This window comes from Zeus faber, assembly GCF_960531495.2.
Source record: "Zeus faber genome assembly, chromosome: 21".
NCBI lineage: Eukaryota > Metazoa > Chordata > Actinopteri > Zeiformes > Zeidae > Zeus > Zeus faber.
In genome coordinates, this window is record NC_137208.1 from 5,003,650 (window position 1) to 5,025,161 (window position 21,512).

The following is a 21,512-nucleotide window of genomic DNA, read 5'->3' on the forward strand; positions in this document are numbered from 1 at the left end:
TGTACAAATATCAATACAACGTTAGAAAATTGAATAAAACCCCCAAATACCATCAATAAATAGCAACATAAAAAGCAACATAAATAGAATACCTTCAGTGACTTCTTTTTCCCAGATAAGTGCCACTCAGAGCCGTTGTAACATCCACACTCCATTCACTGCGTTACTTTTGAAAACAGGACGTCAAACACATTCTGACTTGATTATGAGGCAGGTGGAAACGCCCTAAGCAAACATACTAAAAAACCAAAACACATTCTGTGTTTAAACAAGCAACATCAGCGAGCATCAGCAAAAAAAAACAAAACAAAAAGGAAAATGTCTGTTCTCCACACAGCGACCACAGAAACCAATGGAAAAAAAGCTTCTCAGGTCCTACAGAGATACTATACTTAATATATGTATATTCATACATATGTTTACTGTATGAAACACATTGCATATACAAAGCTTTAAAGTGGTAATAACACAAAAAGCCAGCGTCTAATTCGCAAAGCACCGCAAATGGTGAAATGCACCGCAAACTGTAGATTACACAAGAAGTTCAATAAAGTACAAATTGAAAGAAACATGTATTTATTATTTAAATGATTGACCTTTTGTCTGGGTGTTCACCGATTATGTCACAATACACAGAATAAAGAAGGCTATTATGCCTGGACAATTAAAAATGTCTGATACGACAAATTTGGGGCAGAATCAAGCAAAATGTGTGTAGCTTGATGCAGGACTACGGAAAATCTGCAAAATGTTATACGTACCCAAAATGATTATAATGGACCCTGTGTATTGCTGCCTGCGGCTATGTTGTTATTGTTCTGATTATTATTATAATTATTCTCCTTGGCCCTTTTCAGGCTAAAAAGTGTCTGGAACAACTGCTGCAGCTATGGACACGGCTGAGGAGTGGTTAGACACCTCAACCCATCTGTGCATCACCCACATGCCAAGGAGTACGATGAGTTTGTGGCGTAAGGCGCTTTGTGACATCATCCAATTTGTGATAAAGCGTAGTCTTAAAATGTAGGACGAGTCCTTCCATAATAAGTCCATTTTTATATGGTGAATAATTTGGTCAAATACAAAATGACCCACGTCATGACATATCTCAGCCATCCAGTGAAAATTTATGACAGGTGGCTCCTTCCGAGTCAGCTACACCAACAACAATATGGTGACTGATATTACAATTATAAGGTTGAAAAAATGGTAAAAACAGAACAGTAAGGTTTATAATTTCTTCATTTCCTATTGTGAAGACGGCCTAGTTTGTGGAGAATAAATTCATAACAACATAGCTTTTTTATAACTGTTTTTGACAACTTCATTTAAGTTGTACATTTTTTCCCCCTTTTTTTTTTAACTGTCAATGACGGCACCGTCCACCAGGGGGCGCTGCGTTGCCGGAGCGCCCCCATTGACTTGAATGACTCATACTTTCTCGTCTAAGGTGTAGAAGTTGTTTGTTTATGGACGCACCAATCAGAACAAAGTAAGATCCCTTAATAATATCCCATGTGGCTGATGTTTTGGGTATTTCTGTCGCAATTATTTCACAAGTTGTTGTAGATGTAAATTGTGTTGAATTATTGAAATAGCCGCGTTGCACTGGATAGTTCTGTTGCGTCTAATGGTTCGTTGATGATCGTTTACGATGTTGTCCACCAGGTGGCGCTGTTAATCAGCCCACGTCAATAGTCCCAGGGAGATTATTGTAAATGAATCAATCGATTGATTTTACACGTAAAACGTGGTTTTATTTCCCCTTTTTTTAATGACAATCACAAACACACATACACGAGTGAAACCGCTGCTGTGCAAGTGAAGGACGTGATGAAAGGTCCTGAAACTTTTGGAAGTAATGTTTTCTTCGTGGCGTCAGCGACACATTTGGGGGCGAATGTCAATGATCCATCAGCAAAAAATCCTGTTGTTAACGCAGCTTTCCACACAGTGACCACAGACGCTATCGCTTCAACTCGGTGACAGTAAGTGGATCTAAATCAAGGCACCCTGGTGGTTAGAGATTACAAACTATGGGTTTACATGTATGTTTGTGTACCTTCTTACCTGGTAGATGTCAGTAGATCATTTAGATTGACTTTTTTTTTCTCTGTGGTCCCCATTACTTTGCCGGATTCATGAAAAATACGAAAAACAGTAGTCCATGAAAACATCGAGTAGAATCCACTGAAAAGTGCGCTTGAGTGATGCGTTCAAGATCCAGCGAGGCGTCGGAAAAAAGATGCCTTGCAATGGTAATTACTTAAAGTAATATCCCAACGTTTTTCGAATTTTATGGTAGGGCGCGGCGGTAAAACAATCTCGATGTTCATGACTGAGTCCATGATAACGATGATACATTCATGAGATTTATTTTCGATACAGTTTGAAAAACAGTCTTTTTTTTCTCGACCTACAAAGACACAACACAAACAGAAAATAATACAGCAGAGAAACAACCACGTGACATGAACAGCCAATCGCACAGCAGAAAAACAGCCACATGTACAGAGCAGAGAAACAACCACGCGACACGAACAGCCAATGGTACAGCAGGAGTGTCGGTGCTTCCTCCGCTCTCCGGTCGTTGGCTCGGATGAGGCCCCCGGAGTTGATGTGGCGGGTCTTCTTTAAACAACAACTACAACTTGAAGTCGCCCTCCTCCCAACCCGAGCCCGGCGCGGCTCCTGCAATAGGAGAGCGATTAAAGAAAGAATCAGCGAATTCCAGTGACGTCTGGTCTGACGGTCAGAGGGAGTCCCTCGCTCCGCTCCAAAAATCCCTGCATTCACAATTAAACGCGTAAGTTAGAACAATGACAAAGTTTGGTTAACAGTCAAAAATAAATGATTGGTTTAAGGGACGTCATGCATAAATAGTCCTTCAGCTAAACTTTGCAGATTTAAATGAAAAGTGTTCAGTTTTGCCACATTCTAACATAATAATTCGAATGACAAATTAATGTTCAAGTTGCCTAAATGTTGTCTGCCTTACAATATCGACAAGTCATCCATTAAACTGAATTTTCCTATTGTTGATTATTTACAGAAAAGATACAATGAAATGCTAATTCAAACTAGCATTTACTTATCATATTCATATTCATAAAATTTATTTATTATGTTAGGTAATTACAAAGATTTTTTGTTATTCTTTGTTATTTGAGAATACATAAGTGATATAAGGATGTAGAATTGAACATTAAATGGCATAATCCTTTCAAATTTGAAGAAGATTCAAAAACCACAAACAGCAATAATAAATCTATGTGCATTGATAATATTGAAAATGCAGATTTAAGTTGAGAAGATGGAAGTATTGATGAAACATGAAGTGATAAACACCAACATGGAATGTTTATGGAACATGTTTACAGCCTGTTGATATTGTACAGGAAGTATTAGAGCAGCACTTTGAGGACATGTCTGTCGCACCATCAGAAGGGAACAACCCTGCACCATTATTGGACAAGACACCAATGACACAAAATGTTTCCCACTTCTTCTCACAAACAACAATGGGAACGTTTCATACGTGTTGTCATCCAAGTTTGATTCACACAGATCTACATTCGTATCAAGAAGTATTGATAAAACTTAACGTATGTTTAGTAAATGTTGATGCATGTCACATTAAACAAAGAAAACCGTAATATGTACCAAGAAAGAATAAGCTGGACCCTGTGTATTGCTGCCTGCCGCAATATTTAGTTGTCCAGCCCTGTTATTGTTCGATTATATTGGAATTATTTCATGGAAACGTAACTTAATCCAAGTAAAAAACCTCAACTGAACTTTACAAATCAATTATGTAAATTCGACTGTTATCATAAATCAACATGACTACATCATAATAAGCGTATACCAGACACGTCATCTACCGTCACTGTTACTGCAGATACTTCGATGCAAAAAGGTTAGATAACAATAAGACAATATGACAAAATAATAAATATAATACTTTTTTTGCAATAAATGTACTTTATAACAATTTTACACCTAAACTTCACAAACTCTAACAAAAAGGCAGAAAGTGTTTGTGAAATTAACAAATTATTCCATAATAATTGTAATTCCAAATTACTGTTCAAGGTTCAAGGGCTTTTTTTGTCACATATACACTACTCACAAAAAGTTAGGGATATTCGGCTTTCCGGTGAAATTTCAGGATGATCCTAAAATGCACTATAATCTTTACAGGTGAACTTAATTTGACCTTCTCTAAACTTTTGAATGCACATGTCCAACTGTTCAATGTTTCAGTACTTTTTGCACAACTTGCTGTTCTCTCACAAGGAGCTGAACGGCAAAACAGGTGTTTGATCCATGAATGGACCAATACATTTCCTGGTTCAATTAGAATTGGTATTTAAACAGTCCTCTTCATCCTGCTGTTCACGTTTTGACATCATGAGACCAAGACGACGCCTAACAATTGATCAACAGTACCTCGCCGTTGCGAGGCTTCAAACAGGATGTTCTCAGAGGGAAGTGGCCACTGAGCTTAGAGTGTCACAGAGTGTCACCAGCAGGTTGCAACAGAGATACAGAGACTGGAAGAGTCATAGAAAGGGTTAGAAGTGGACGTCCTTTGGCCACAATTTTGTGCATGGCACAAAATTATCAAGAAAGTACCTAAAACGAATACGTTGGACCCTGCATATTGCTGGCTGCAGCTATATATGTTATTATTACTACTACTACTATTATTGTTATTATTATTACTAATATTATTATTATTATTATTACTACTATTGTTATTATTATTATATATATATATATTTTTTACTATTTACTATTTTTTACAGCCCTCAGGTTGAGGTCTCATTAGAACTGGGATGTTTCAGAGGTATTTTCCTCAAATCGGATCAATATCGATCTACTTTCAGGACAGAAATTTGTGGAAAAACTGTTCTAATTCCATTAGTTTCAGGAGACATCATCATCCTAAGTTAGATGAGTCTAAGCTTTGTCTATCGGAACTCATTCCAGCCACTTGGTAGTACGACATCTAGACGGACAGCTTGAGCCGGTGCTGCGTTTAAAGAAAATCTGGAGAACTGTAACTTGTGCTGCATTTTACAAAACCCCAGAACCTATAATGGTTCAAAGAAGACGTTTTGGCACCGCAGGAAGTTCCAAGAACCATTGGAGGAACCAACCTTTTCTTTTGTGTCCGCACTGCGTCATCCAGGAGCCATCGTAATTATTAAAATACCGTTCTTTATCCTTCTGTTTTATTTCATCTGTTACCAAAAAGCTGCTTTCAAATTGTGAAATAGATATTCTAATCTGACTGAACCCTGAAACCCAACTAGATGACATGACAAATGTTTATTGAGAATAGAAGGTTTAGCTCAGTGTGAGGTCTGGATCATAGGTTCAAATTCCAGACTTAACAAGGCCAAACCAAACTCTTAATGTTGTTAGACAGTCATGTAAAAGTGATCAACCGTGCCTCTGCTTATTTCTGCAGATGCATTAGAAGTTGTGACAGATGGTACTGACATATTTACTAACCCTGTACAAGGTTTGCTTTCTTATTATCGTGGCGGTTATAGGGTGGTAAGATGTGTTAACATGTCAGTGTCATGTTGATGGTAAAAGAGAGAGTTTAAAAATCTAAGCCCTGTTCAGCGTTATGTCAGGGAACACACTCCCAGAGAGATTGTATTTGGTTGATCCAGCCACCTCATGTCTGCAGACATATCCAGCTTCTGTGTTAACAGCATCATACCGTCAGGTCCCCTTCACACTCAGCCCCGCTCTCCAGGAGCTTTTAAAGACGTCCCCGGGGCACGGATTCTAAAAACCAACTCGGCATCGAACCCCGGCTTCCGGTCCGGCAGCTCATCTCTTTGAGCCACTGAGTCTTTCCTTTGTCTCCTCCACTCATCCGATTAAAGGAACCTCAGCAGTGACTCGAATGGAAAGGTCAGGACTGGAACCCGTGACGGCAGAACTTGAAGGCAGCGTCTGAAGCCGTCACACCAGAGTCCTGCTGGGCGGAGCTTCTCTGAGATCATCTTCAGTGGTCTCTCTTGATATGATGGTTACTGTACAGAAAATGAAGTCACATTGTCATCCACCCGCAGGCTGACGCTCTACTCCTACCTCCAGCTGCTTTTTATGAAAACCCTCCAGGGTCAAGTGGATTTGACAATCAAGGTTCTGAACCTAGAAGCTCCAGATGTTGCAGGAGGGCTCTGTTGTTCTCTTTCTCCCCATATGAGCTACACTCACCCACGGTGTGCAGGCTCCTCAGAGGTGCCTTGAATGTACTGGTAGTGCTGGTTCTAAAAAGACAAGGCAGCCATGAGCTTCATCATGAAACACCATGAATTGGCTCCAAGCACAACGTCTCTAAACACATTAGCCCCCACAGAAACAATGTTTGATGTCTATACTTGTGAAACATGGAGCTCAGCCCAGAGGGCTCCCTCTGGTGGCCAGGTGAGGAATAGACTGAATCCCTTACATTTGAGTGGGATTTTTTTCCCCATCTGAGCCACTTGTTATAAAAGAAAAGGTTTTTTATCTATATAATCATTTTTTATAGGATAGCCAGTTGACACTGTTTCGGTCTGGAAACCGTGTTATCTTTTGTCTCTTGGTGTCAGGTTGTAGTATTGGAGATATCTCTGCTCTCTTATGAAGGTGCCCTGTTTCACACGGTGTTGGTGCATCTGGACTTTGTGTCTTTACCCACGAGGAAGTTTGCTCTGGACGCAGACTGCCCAAACTGCTGCTTCCTGTACTTGTCTTTGAGGGTGAGGAGGCCGATGAAGGAGTTGAAGTTCAGGACGCTCCCACAGAGCAGCAGGAAGTAGGATGGCGTGCTGAGCAGCCGCTTCAGAGAGGGGAGGAACCCTGCACAACCAGAACACACACACTGTACTACCTTCTGTCCCTTGTTTGTCATCCATTTTGGGGTGGCCAAAAACTGTATTTATCTTAACATAAAAATTAACATCTAGGGGCGCCCAACGTCTTTATATTTTGTATTGTAAAATATATATGTATATATTTATTTCCTCTTCTTGGCTTGGTGCCCCCATGGGTGATGGCACCCTAGACCACCGCCTATACAGCCTATGCTCAGGGCCGGCCCTTCATATCAAGATGAAAACACAGCGTCACATAGAATAAGAAAAAGCGGCATAAAGCAGAAATGAAACAAAACAGATTTTTCTGTTTTTCTTTTTTTGTTCCACTTCATGAACATGTCTTTGGTCACTCACACACGACTGTATTTTCACTAAATATTTCATGAAATCAAAGTGTAGCAGCTGTCCATCTACATCTGTACATGCATCTATACATGTAGAGCTGTACGGGAGGATGCACAGTGTTTGTTCTTGTCTTTAAAATGTGTTTGAATGAGTGTGATGAGGTTTTTGTGCAGCTGCTGAATGAGGATGTTTCACTGTGGGACGTTCGGCAGCGGCACCCGACTGGACGTCGGAAGTAAGTTCCTTTAAATGTTGGAATTTACTCATTTATTTCTTATTATTGTTTTATTTTCATATTTAGTTTATTTTATATGTATCTTTAGTTTTTATTTTTATAACTTTTGCTCGGACCAAATGCACAAAAATGACATGATGGATGAACTTTAGGTTGGTTAATATTAGACAAGTTCGTATTTATATTTATTGTGTGTTGCCATATATTCTGCTATTTTTTCAGGTTATTGCATATTTATATTTCGTCAATTTTTTTATTTGTATTATTGTTGCCTATTTTACCGCAATTTCCTCTATCTATCCATCCATCCCTCCATCCATTCTTTCTCTGTGTTTCTAGGTGAACGCCCGCCCACCCTGACCGTCCTGCCCCCCTCCTCAGAGAAGTTGGCCTCAGTGGCGGGGTCCGCCACGCTGACCTGCCTGGCGGACGCCGGCTTCCCGTCCGACTGGGAGCTGAGCTGGACGCTGGACGACAGCAGCGGCACCACCACCGCGGTGGGCGGAGCTTCCAGCGCCGCGACCCCCGGGACACCGCAGGGGGGCGAGGGCAACCTGTACCGCTGGACCAGCACCCTGACCCTCAGCGACCGGGAGTGGGCGGCGGCGGAGCGGGTGACCTGCCGGGCCCAGCGGGGCTCCCAGACCCCCGTCACCCAGAGCCTCAGCCGCCAAGACTGCTGAGACCACCACCACCACCTGTTGCTATGGCGACCGCTTCCACTTGTGTATTAATCCCTACATAGACCGAGCCCTAACCCACTTGATTTCAGACAGTAAAGACAATAAAGTTCTCCTCATTCAATTCAACTGGTTTTATTTGGTGTTATTACACGGTGGCTCTGTGGAATACTCCCTTCTGATTGGTCCAGAGCAGCGAGGTCGGTTGTGGGTTATTTCTGAATAACGACCGCTTGGTTTGACCTTTTCCCTCGTCTCGCTCCGCCCACATGCTAATGCTAAGGCCGGCTGGTGGTGATGGAGGACTCGAAGGAATGAATGCAGATATGTCCAGTTGAAGCTTAATATCAGTAAATAGTTTAGTGCTAAGTGAGGAGATGTCACTCTGAAGGGGTTTATTTGACCATGATGCCCGGCTGCACACACCGCCTTGTTATTCATACTTTCATCAACTTTAGCAACATGCCACTATTCTTCCACTCAGAACTCCTTTAGTGGGCTCTGAAGTATTGCCCATTTCCAAAAATGTCTAAATATTGTAAAAGTTAAAATAAAGGATGAAAACCCTGAATATTTAGAATATTAAGTTGTGAGGCCTTTGCTTACAAAAACAGGAGAATTTGAGAGACATATTAGATAAATTTAATTTAAGAAAATATATAAATGTAATTAATAATAAAATCTTAAGAAATCTATATTTTTCTATTTTATAAAAACGATTTATGTATTTAAAAATAAGAAGAATTATTATTTATTACAAGTGACCCTTAAATAAATACCGGAGGCATTGAGGTTTGTGCTGAACAACAACATAATATCTCACTTTAAAAAAACAGCTCAATGCCTGAATAAAACAATGATTTTCACAATAAAGAACTAAATAAATATTATTTATCAATAATATTCCAAAATAAATGAAATACCTTGGTTTCTTAGCCGCTGTGTCGTTAAATCCCTGAATGTGAGCGCTGGTGTGTGACGCCAGGGGAGGTTTTTGTACGAGCCTGTATCACCGTGTCCATGTGTTGACGCTCTGGAGGTAATGATGACCCATGCAGTAGATATCTCCAGAATCTTCTGTCTGGACGTCGGTGATGGTCAGTGTGAAATCCTTCCCGGATCCGCTCCCGCTGAATCGAGTCGGGACGCCGGAATGAAGTTTTGTGGCGTAATATACCAGGAGTTTTGGGGGCTCCCCGGGAGTCTGGAGGTACCAGCTCAGACAATCTCCGTTTGAATTTCGGTATACGTCACTGTTGAACTGACACCTGATGCTGACCGACTCACCCGAAGATACAAACTTGCTCTTTGGCGTCTGTGTCACCACAATCTGCCCATAAGACCCTGCAAGGAAATGGATCCAAAAAAGAGCCATAAGACCCATTGTGTTGTTACACTTCATTGAAAGATTCAATTCATTGGCTTCAGAGTCAGATTTGTTTTGCTCTTACCGTGGAGCCAGAGGGACAGCACCAAGCAGACGATGGACGTGAAGCTCATGGCTGCTCAGCTCGATGGGTCGATTCCGTCTAGAACCGGGATTCAGAGTCACCGGCTCTTATTTAAAGGCCTCGGGGGGCAGCGAGGCGTTCACATGCAAATCAACGTGTTTTGACTGCTCCTCTGAGACAGTGGCTGTGAGGAAGAAAACTACAAACTGCACAATTTGGGACTTTTTCAGGTTCAACGTGTTGCAGCGACACCTCACGGAAACTGTGAAATGTTGGTGATTGTTTTATCACAAGATTTAAAGGATATTTCAACTTTTGCTCCCAGTCAATATCATTATTACTCCATATTTAAAACGTCATTTCAAAGATTGGTTTGTCATTTTTCCACCCACGTCTTGTGAAAATGTTGGTTCCATCATTTAGAACCGTTCAGAGCAGGAACCTCGCCGAACGCTTGACTATTGAGAAACTTCCCACTCTGCTGCAGCTTCTCACTGGGCTTCAGTGCAGTCCAAAAGAGTCAGGAAGAGTCAGAAAGTCTCCATATGTTATAGGTTTTATCAGGTAGTTCATGGTTTTATTTACTCTTTCAACAAAAATGGCAAAAATAAATTCCAAAGAGACTAGAAACCGGAAGTTGCGTCACTTCCTACTGGCAATCTGCTGAGTCTGCAAGCCTGAAATCACATGTTAAGTCTCCTTGAATGTTAAAACTGCTTTTTCAAAACAGGAAACTCACGTTACAGTCAGAAAGTCTGACATTGTTTTGTGGTTAAAAAGTTCATTAACTCGTCTGTCCATCCTCAAATCAGCTGTTTTGGCCACATCCAGGCTAAGGCAAGGCCCCTGTGACACCTGCATGAAGATGGGATCTGTGTCCAGATACGTTATCTGGAGAATGAGCGCATCGTTCAGTCCTTCAACGATGGGAGTGGATCACAAACCTTCCAACGAGTCCAAACATTTCCATTACAAACACAGTCAGCCGCAGTCAGCCGCAGTTAGACGAAGTAAACTGGAGTTAGGGGACGTTTTGAACTTGTGGATGGATTCCTTTCTCAGCAATGTTACAGAAAATCTGTAGTGATTGCATCAACATGTGTTTTCCCTTATCCAGATAAAACACCCAGATACAGATTGTGTTTTAATGGCAGGTAAATGGAGCCCAAGAGACTAGAAACAGGAAGTAAGAGACTGGAAACAGGAAGTTACGTTACGATCTTCTGTAGCCAACATTGTAATGTTATTCAAAACGTGTAAAAAAAATAAATAAAAAATACACGAAGACACGTGGGTCCATATTGCCAGTTTCCCATTTTCAAAAAGAAGATTAATGGAAGTTTAAACATTTGCTCCATTGCACTGCATTCAGGCCCAGTGAGAAGCTGCAGCAGAGTGGTAAGTTCCTCTACAGTACAGCGTTCAGCGAACAGGTTGTTTCTATGAACAGTTATAAATAATTGATAGGAACCAACATTTTAGGGAAAATGTTGGTTGGAAAATGTTGAAAAAATTGTGAACCTATAATCCTTCAATGCTAAATTCAGCATCTCTCAGGGCTCTAAACAGGAAACAGATGAATACATACTCAAAGCTTTATGTGGTGTGGTCAAAACACTATGAGGGACACTTCGATATTTACATTAAAAACACATCAAGAAATGTGTAAGTGAACACTTGTTGTCGTTCTAATATATCCTATTAATATGAAACTTTTAGCCTTTCTTGCCGCGCTACTCCTCCCAGAGTTATTTACATTTAGTCATTGATCAGACGCTTTTATCCAAAGCGACTTACAATTATTCAAACACCGACGGACGCAGCCATCAGGAGCAATGAGGGGTTAAGGGTCTTGCTCAAGGACACTTCAGTATGCTAGCAGGAGCCTGGGATCGAACCAGCAACCTTTAGATCACTAGACCACCAGCTCTACCTCCTGAGCTACCACCCCCGAGCCACATGAACTCTGAAAGACATGAAATGGAGCTGCTGGGTCTCCACTCGCAGGCTCCCACTTTGTGGAAGGATTGGACTGACGCTCCCACAGGTGCTGCTGAGGGCGTGGCACTTTCTATTTCTAGAAGCACACAGGGGGGAGGGGCCAAATGGACTGACAGACACTTATCTGATAGTAGGACAGTCGGGGGCAGTAGCTCAGGCGGTAGAGCAGGTACGGTGCTGAAGTGTCCTTGAGCAAGACACTTAACCCCCAACTGCCCTAATCCTAACCCTACGAGGGTGGCAGCCCACTGCCCCTAGATATGTCAGATACGAGGATGGGGAAATGCAGAGAACTCATTTCCTCCAGAGGGATTAATAAACTCTATATCATTATTATCATTGTTAATATAAATCACATCATATAATAATAACATTATATAACATCAAATAACCTGAAATAATTGGAATCTGAAAATAATGTAATATGTAATAATATAAAAAGGATAAAAATAAAATACTATTTAACAATCCGTTAAAAAATATATATATAAACACAATATAATCTGATTGTGATTTCCTTTTGATGGTAATAATAATATTAATACACATAATACATAGACACACTAACGGCCACACAGGGACACTTTACACATTTTCTCCAGGAATTGTTGAGTTTTAATTGACTACACTTTCAGCCTGGAAGTGTTAATGATGGAGCGGAGCTGCCAATATTCATATCACTGTTCACGCTATGGTTTGGAGAGGACGGTAAAGTGTGAAATAATGACGATATGAGTCACCGTGGGGACGAGAACATCTGCTGGAAGACACAGGAGACTATTCTGGGCCGAGCCCAGTTATTCAACCCTGAATATGCAAATATGACTTTCAAGCCCAGAAGTGGCCTTCTCCCAGGTGGATACTCTGTGGTTTCCATGCCAGCCAGGTGTGCACACTGGTGTGGTGGTGACTTTTAGCACTTGGAGTGTTCACCCAATGACATATGGAACATAGATCATTGATAGAGACTTAATTCATCCCAGAGGGAATTTACATGATCTCAACAGCTCAGCAGCAAAATAATAAAGTAATATAATAAAAATATTCAAAATAAAACAGCAGTATATGGAAACATTTGAAAATATACAATCAAGAGTTCATTGTACACAATGAAAAAATAGCGGTATATATGAAACCTAATGATAAAAAAAATATGTATGTGTACAACCTAAAAATAAAACAATCAAAAGTAAAATATATATACAGTATATTTAAAAAAATATATAAGGTCCTTTACAATAAATTGAAATAAAGAGTGAAGCAGAAAGAGGAACATAAGATAGAAATGGTGATGTACAATAAACCATTGAATATAATAAACCTTAAACAGTCAACACAATGTTTGCAAGAAGCCTGTAAACCACACAGTAAACGTACACTTGGTTATGAACAAATTCACATTGTGGTGGTTGTGCAGATGTTTGTTTTTTGGTTGTTTTTTAAATTTAGGAGTTATGGAATTATTAGGAGTTATGGAATAATAAGGATTAATGGAATAAAAAGGAGTTATGGAATTATAAAAGTTATTGAATTATGAGGAGTAATGGAATTATAAGGAGTTATGGAACTATCAGGAGTTATGGAATTATTACGAGTCATGGAATTAAAAGGAGTCCTGGAATTATACAGAGTTATGGAATAACAATGAGTCAAGGAATTATAAGGAGTTATGGCCTTTTCCACAAGATGGCACATTGTACTATAAGATTCTAGCGTTGTAAACTAAAAAATACACAGTATGAAAGTTTTGTTGAAGTTAAACACAAATTGAGACGCAGTTGAGAAGATAAGTCTGTGGTGAGGTTCTCTGTCCCTAAAGTGTATTTTTATGCAGGTTAGGGTCAGGGGTAGGGTTAAGGTTAGGGTTAGTTACAGTATATACTGGATATTGAAACCCAGTGAAGCCCTTAGTGCAGCCATTCTGCACCTGTCGGGCGCCGTCTTCTGGTGGTCGGTTTAGGTACTGCAAGTGGACGCCAACTCATTGGAAAAATACAGTATGAAGATTTTGAGGAAAATATTATTTATATCGAAAATGTACAAATCCACTTCATTGCATTTTATTTTGAAACTTTGAAAACGCAAATAAACATATTTTGACACAAACATGTGTGAGATTGACACGGGTTGAGTTTGAATGCATGTGAACACAGCATCACTGTGAAAGGACCCTGACGCATCACGACATCACAACGTTCACAATACAGTTCACTTTTGGATCCTTACATCCCTCATTACCCTCCTAACAGACTGACGTGGTTTCCCGTCTTTTGCTTTTGAAAGCGGAAGTGAGCGCACGTCACTCCAATTTTATTTCCGCTGCAATAGCTCCCAGTTTCCTTTAGAGTGGATTTTAAAGTCTTCCTACTCATATACAAAGCTGTAAAAGGCGTCAGACCTGCCTGATATCTCACAGAATTGTCATCTCGTTGTACTGCGTTTCCAGCTACAGTCTGACACTGCCATATAACCAAACAAATCATCAACTGAAACAAAATGAGTGTTCGGATTCAGAATCAGTTCATAAATGATTGTTTTACTGTGGCTTCGGATTCATTTCTTGTCATTTGTGAGTTATTATTAAATCGCAGAGCTTTTTCTGAATGGATTTCTGTTTCACACTGATCTTTTTCCTCTTCATCAAGATTTTTACATTTAGTCCTAAATGTTTGGTCACTTGGTGGTCTTGGGAAATTGAATCTCCATGTTCCTACATTCCTACAATCTACATGTTCCTTTTTCCTTGCGTGTTTTTCAGTGTCTTTTGCTGTGTTGTTGTTCACCTGATACAATGTCATACACGTCTGTATTTATTTTTAGTAGACTATGGATTGCAATAATGTAATGCAGTTTGACTGAATGCAGTTTCAGTCAATATCAGAATAGATTCCAACGTTCATCGTATTATAAACGAATATGTTATAAAATAATCATGTTTAATCCCTGACAATGTACGGCCCGATATCATTAAACATCAACTCCACGACAGGCATTGACTAAACTTTGCTCAGAGTACTTCAATATCAACATCCTTTGGCCCGGATCAGACCGGCCTCAGCACGCACCCAGGGGCCCAGCGTGCCAGAGGGCCCATGCATGTGCAGAGGAATACATTGAGGGAGTCGCACCACTATCTGATGGAATGGTGTGGAATGGAGAACAATTCACTCGTTGTGAAAAAATCATTTAAATGAGTCGGGAGTCACTGCGGCAAAAGAGTAATTTGCCGGTTTTGTTTCCTTATGTGTGATTGACGACAATATAACGTGACATGAGAGCAACAGTACTTGTGTTGTTTTGTGAGCCAAGTTTTGTCTAAACAGTGAAATGCTTTTGTCGGCAGATTCTCCGACTGGAGACATCCTGAAAGTACTGCAGAACACGAGTTGGGAGGAGAGCGCTGAAAGAGGATTCCGGTACTAGTCTGTCCTTCTGAACATCCCCGGTTCCCAGGTTTATGAATCCCTGAAATGTATTTACAGTCGGTTTCACTCCAAGCTGATGAACTCTGATCAGTCATGTGGTGCGGTGTAGTGTAATGCGAGGCAATGAAATAAAGGAGTGTACCGTTTTTTTTCCCAGTGCCCAAGGCTGGCCCTGTTGTGGTGGAAAGTATACACAGGTAAATAGAGTAAACCATCCTCTGACTTTGGCTAAACCAACACTTTTTATTACAACGTTGTAGTGGGAAACCTTCAGCGTTTGTTTGACTGTAAAGGACATGAAAACATCACTGATGCTATTTCACTATTCTCTGTAATTTCCCAAATATATAAAACCTATAGTATCACCTTGGTAATACTACGAGGTCTTTCCACAGTAAATAATGTTATAGTGAATTTCCACAACAAGTAAGCAACAAAACACTTCATTAAATCTCAGACTATGAAAATAAATCATCAATTATACAAACTGTATCGCCCCCTAGTGAGCAGCAAAGTGAACACATTGCCATCACATTCATTGAAAAAAGACATTTAAAGTGTTTACTCTATGTTGGGAAATTATGTTTCAATGTGTTTTTTATTTCAACCTTTTTCTTTGTTCCAGTGATTTAACTTTATTATTGAACACCTTCTACCAGATTATATCTTTCTTTATTACATTTTTTTACGACCCATACATTTTGTTCAGCCGCTTTGCCAGGCCCTGGAACCTTGTCACACACATTCACTCTTGTTGTTATTATGCTTAAATTATATTGGAGAGACTTGGCAAGAAGTTAAAAGCCAATTAACAAATCAATCCATCCCAAAATGTTTCTTTGACACGACTCCTGTGACTGTTAACATGGTTTCTACTGCGCTACTTCAGGGATTAAAAACGAGGCTGTGTTCACAGGTATTTCTATCATCCAGTCGTAGGTAAATAACCTTTGTACGCTGTAAATCCTTTGCTGCCATTTGAACTGTGAGGCTGGCTCAACTATATTCAGGATTTATTATAATTATTTATGATGAGGAAGCATTACAGATATAACATTGATCCCAAACACTTACGTGTAATACATATTATTTGTATCTTCATTTGAAGTAATTCCCCTGGATCTGCTATGAACAATACAGAGCAGAATGAGTTTTACACACTGTTGGACAATTGTCTTTAGACTCTAAAACCCTTTACTTTGAGGACGTGTTTCTGTCACTTGTAACAAAGTCTGTTTGTCTTTATTTCATTCAAATGTTGGTCATTCAAAAAGAACACATGGATTTGTACTGAGCTGCTTAAACAAACAAAAAAAGTAATTTCATTTGTATATTATGTTGTAAATCCCTGGTGATATGTTAAAGACAATGAGAATAAAATATTCATCTCACCTGGAAAGAGAATCCAAGTAAGTTACCCAAACTAAGTTTAGGCAAATTTTACAATAAACGCTTTTATATGAGTCAATAATTCAAATAAGTAAAAGTAAAGTTAAATTATTAAAGCATGGAGGAGAAATGAAGTTAAATCCAATATAATATGAATTATTTTCTCCATTGACTACAAATCATCTCCCAGGAAACTGAAACTAAAATGTTAATGTGTTTGATTGACAGGTGAGATGATCAGGGGGGCGGAGTTTTTACCACCATCATTTACACCTGGACTGAAGAATGGGTAGAGTGGTTCCTTAAATGTACAACCAGTAAAAGAGTAGATATGAGCCCTGGACTCCACATCATAGAAGGACACCAGACCCTCATCATGATCCACAAACACCCCCACCTTCTGGGGCTTGGCTCTCAGAGAGAGAAGGAGACTTGCAGCAGAAAGAGCCTTGTACTCATTTCCATTTGTCAACCAAATAGTCCAGCAGCCATCCTCAGGACTCGCTGTGATGCCATCCTTCCTGTTGATGGACTCTCTGGCCACTCCTAAAGCCCAGTTATTCTTCTCTTTAACTTGAACCTCAAAGTAAAATCTTCCAGAAGAGAAGCTCTGCTTTGTTAAGACTGATACACATTTAGAGAATCTCTCAGGGTTGTCTGGGACTTCCTTCCATGTGTCTGCATGATGAACTTGTTTTCCATCTTCAGACAGGATGAGGTAAAGATTTGCTGTATCAGGATCCAGAGTCAGATCTACATCATGCTGCTGGAGGCTCTTCAGTTCAGCTTCAAGCAGCTTCTCCATCTCCATGTTCAGTGCCTCCGCCAGTGGATCCAGGGCTCTCCTCAGGGTCCCTGCAAAAGACGGACGACTTTCTTTATGGATTTAAGTTTCTCTTGGATCTTCTCACTGTGCTCAGCCTGACACTTTTCGATGCTGAGCATCAGAGCAGTGAAGACCTGTGCACCAGAGGCTTCCTCTCTGTCGGCGTCTTCTCTACTGAGCTTCACTGAGAGATTTATCTCCTCAGTCCTTCGTTGTCTCTCCTGGATCATCTGCTCAACTTCAGACTCTGTCTTCCCCAGCTGAGCCTTCTTCGCTCCATATTCTACCTCCACAGGAACAACCGGATGGAACTTGTGGTCTGACTCACAACTGACAAACACAGGTGTGTTCTGTCTTGCAGAACAGCTCCAGAGGTCGACGGTGCTTCTTACACACCCTGTCTTCCAGATTGTGCACAGGGTGGATCAGCTTGTGTCTTCTCAGGCCTGGTACTCTGTGATGGGGCTCAAGGTGGGTGTCACAGTACGAGGCTGGACACTCTAGGCAGGACTTCAGGGCCTTCTGCTTGGTCCCGGTGCAGACATCACAGGGAACCTCTCCATGTTCAACACACTCAACTCTCACTTGTTGAGACTTTTTGAACTGAGCAGCCATCTCCGATATGAAGGTATTAACCTGTAATTCAGGTCTAGTATAGAAAAGCCGTTGACACACAGGACATGGGTACTGGACATCACCATCCCAGCGTGTTGTAATACAGGCTTTGCAGAAGTTGTGTCCACATGGTAAGGTTCCTGGACTGGTGAAAACTTCCAGACAGATGGAACATGAGAAATTCTCTTCAGACAAAGGGAAGACAATATTCAGCTAAAATAAAAAAAAAGGTTAAACTATAAGGGAAAACAGTTTTCTTCTTTTCTTCAATAATTCTAAAATGATTGACATCATTTCTAATATTTTCATTTAGCAAAGTTACATTTTTTTTTGTACTACTTTTTACTTAAATACATCTCAGTTAGCCACACTTAATGCAAACATTGAAACGCCAGCTGGGACCAGATTAACTTGTAAACATCATGTGTTCCACTCACCTTGAACTTCGGTTTCGAGTGCTTGACTTGTTTATGGGAAAGTCGCTCTGCAGCGCAGATACTGGCGATGACATTCATTCATTTCACGGATGGGACGCAGTACTCTCCTCTAACCCGTTGTTCCACATTTTAAAGAAGCTTTTTCCTTAGGTTTTAGTTAGACTTCAATAAAATAAATATACATTTAATGATATCCATGTGTTGAGTATCGAGAATACGTCAAGTTAGAATTTCTACCCTGTAAAACAAAAAGCAGTGTAAACGCGTGTGAATTAAAGAATAATGATAAAGAATAAAGTAGTATTTATTGTTTGTCTTGGCCTCAAATTCGTGTGTTGCATACTCCGTTGTACGTGTGTCAGAAATGTCTCTTCAGAGGAGTGGGAACTTTTGTACGTTGTTTCCAGTAGTGAAGTACAACAAAGCAGCCTCTAATAACCTGCTCCCTGTACAGTCCTCACAGTGAAACCACAGGGTGCGGCTGTACACTTGGCAAGCGAACAAGAGTCACGACCGAATAAGTGGAGGAGGGAGGACCGATGCATTATATTTATCAACTGCACAGTATCATACAGGCTCATTCTGAACAGCGAAATTCTTGTGACATGGCAAGCGACAACAGTTTAGAAGGCATGAGAAAGAAGATGTCAAATTAGAAAAAAAAGAGTCACAAATAAGGACAAAAAAAATCAAAAATATGCATCAAAAAATAAAACACTATCAGCAGTTCCAGAGAACTTTGAAAATGGGGAACATAGCTGTGGCAGATGAGGGGGCGTGGTTAAGCCGGGGTCTGCGGGCTCCAGCGCAGGCGTCGTCCCGCACCGGCACAGTAGTCTGGTGCGGCCAATCAGCCCGTGGCCGCTGATTGGTCGGAGTCACTGGGAGGCTTTTCTTATGTTTTATGTCGCGATCTGCAGACCAGATCGCGACCCAAAAAGGGACTGTGACTCGGATCAATTATTGGCTGCTTTATGTTCACGTTTTGGCCAGCGAGCCATTTTGTTGACGTTTTGTTTCATAAACCTCCAGTCGACACCTCACTGTCACAAGCCGTGGTTGTGGACGGAGCAGTCCACAGTAGCCTATGTCTCCTGGTTATATACAAAGGGAGAGTATAAATGGACAAAAAATAATAGAAATATTAAATATAATAAGTATGAGGTGCTTACATTAAATATAGGTAATCTACATTGACTGTACAAGTGACCAGAGCATATGAAGTGTGAACGTGTCATCAATATGATCAATAAGATTAGTATTGCTGGTTGAGGAGCCTGATGGCCTGGGGATAAAAACTGTTTGTGAGCCTGGTAGTCCATGCCAGCCAATAGCCTGGGTGGCTGTAGTCCTTTCTGATTTTCGGTGCTTTCCTAAGGCATCATGCGTGGTAGATGCCTTGCGCGGAGGAGAGATGGCGGCCGATGATGTGTTCACCACCCTCTGGAGGGCCTTGCACAGGCAGCGCAGCAGCTGCCGTACTAGGCAGTAGTGCAGCCAGAGAGGATGCTTTCAATGGTGCATCTGTAGGAGTTGGTGAGAGTTTTGGCAGACATGCTAAACGTCTTGAGTCTCCTCAGGAAGTAGAGGCGCTTTTGAGCAGTTTTTAGCGCAGAGTCCGCTTGCCTGGTGAAGGTGAGGTCATCTCTGATGAACACACCGGGGAACTTGAAGCAGGAGACTATCTCCACTTCAGCTCCGTCTATGTGTTTGGGGGTGTGACCCCCCCCTGCCGCATCCTGAAGTCCACGAGCATCTCCTTAGTCTTACAGGTGTTGAGAGAGAGGTTGCCTGGCACCATTTTGCCAAGTCACTGTCCTCTCTGGGGGCGGTCTCGTCGGCGATATGCAAATTGAAGGGGGTCCAAGGTGTCAGGAAGGGTGAAGCTGATGTGGGTTCTGACTAGCTGTTCAAAGGACTTCATGATGATGGAAGTCAGTGCGACATGGTGGTGGTCATTCAGGCAGAGGATGGAAGGTTTCTTTGGTACGGGGACAATGGTGGTCTGTTTCAAGAAGATGGGGGCTGCAGACCGGTTCAGGGAGAGGTTTAATATAGAGATGAATACCTGGGCTAGCTGGTCGGTGCAGCCTCTGAGGACACGGCCTGGAATGCCATCTGGCCCTGGTGACTTCCGTGCGTAGACTCTTTTAAAAGCTCTCCTCGTGTCAGCAGTAGTTACAGTCGAGACAGAGTGCAGTCGTCCTCGTCCCTGGCTAGCCTCCCAGTAGGAATGGTGTTGCTCACTTCAAACTGTGCCTAGAAGGTGTTGAGCTTGTTGGGGAGAGAGGCGGCGGCCTGGGCATCACTGTTATTGCTCCCTTAACAGTCTGTGATGCATCATAGTCCACACCACATGCGTCCTGGGTCAGTACTGTGGTACTTGGATTCCAACTTGTCCCTGGATGTCTTTTGGCGTCTCTGATGGCTGTGCATGGGTCATATCTAGACTTCCTCGAGGACCATGCGCACATCCCCGTTAAGCCAGGGTTTTTGGTTCGGGAAAGTCCAAACATGGACTTTCAGAACAACATCATCAATGCACTTGGAGGTGTAGGCTCAAACAGAGTCTGCGTATTCATCAATGTCCCCATCAGCTGCAACACAGAATATCTGCCAGTCTGTGGTTTCAAAACAGTCCTGTAGAGTGGCAATGGATTCCTGACTCCGGCGTTGAACTGCCCGAAATACCTTTTTTTCTGTTTTAGGCGTTGTCTGTAGGTTGGGAGGGGAAGAATGGAGGTGTGATCAGCCTTAGCAAAAGCAGGGCGTGGGAGGGGTTTGTCGCTGTTGGGTATTTTTGAATAACAATGGTAAAGAGTCAGATCACCACGGGTAGGAAAGTTAATTCGGAAATTCGTATTGTTACACGAATGTTGTTGTAACACTAATCTCTGTCGCAATGTAGCTTGAATGTTATTCTCGCTTGTAAGTCGCTTTGGATAAAAGCGTCTGCTAAATGACTGAATGTAAATGTAAATGTAAAGCTACTATGTGCTGGTGATATTTAGGCAAAACTTTCCTCATATCAGCCCTATTGAAGTCGCCAACAACAATAGAATCTGCCTCAGGTTGATTGCAGCAGAGCTGAATTCCCGAGGAAGGTAGAAGGGCCGTACTTTTATAGTGAAGCAATGTGTTGTAAGTACTGCTACATCCGAATCCCAGTGAGAGTTACCCCGACTCCGTAGGGCCGTCCTGCTGGTAGATGGAAAATC

The 21,512-nt window shown here is 41.4% G+C and overlaps 1 protein-coding gene and 1 gene segment (V, D, J or C); one reads left to right on the forward strand and one right to left on the reverse strand.

The window, feature by feature from the left end:
* The first annotated feature begins 1,807 nt into the window (after positions 1-1,807).
* On the forward strand, positions 1,808-8,161 carry LOC307246528 (Ig kappa-b4 chain C region-like). The segment is given in 3 exons: positions 1,808-1,988; positions 7,409-7,470; positions 7,810-8,161.
* Positions 8,162-16,624: 8,463 nt separating this feature from the next.
* LOC307246422 (E3 ubiquitin-protein ligase TRIM21-like) lies at positions 16,625-18,372 on the reverse strand (the record flags this gene model as incomplete). The annotated part of the gene is given in 4 exon segments (XM_080022334.1): positions 16,625-17,292; positions 17,328-17,572; positions 17,574-18,070; positions 18,295-18,372. Coding segments are annotated over 4 exon segments (1,488 nt in total).
* Between the last annotated feature and the right edge of the window lie 3,140 nt (positions 18,373-21,512).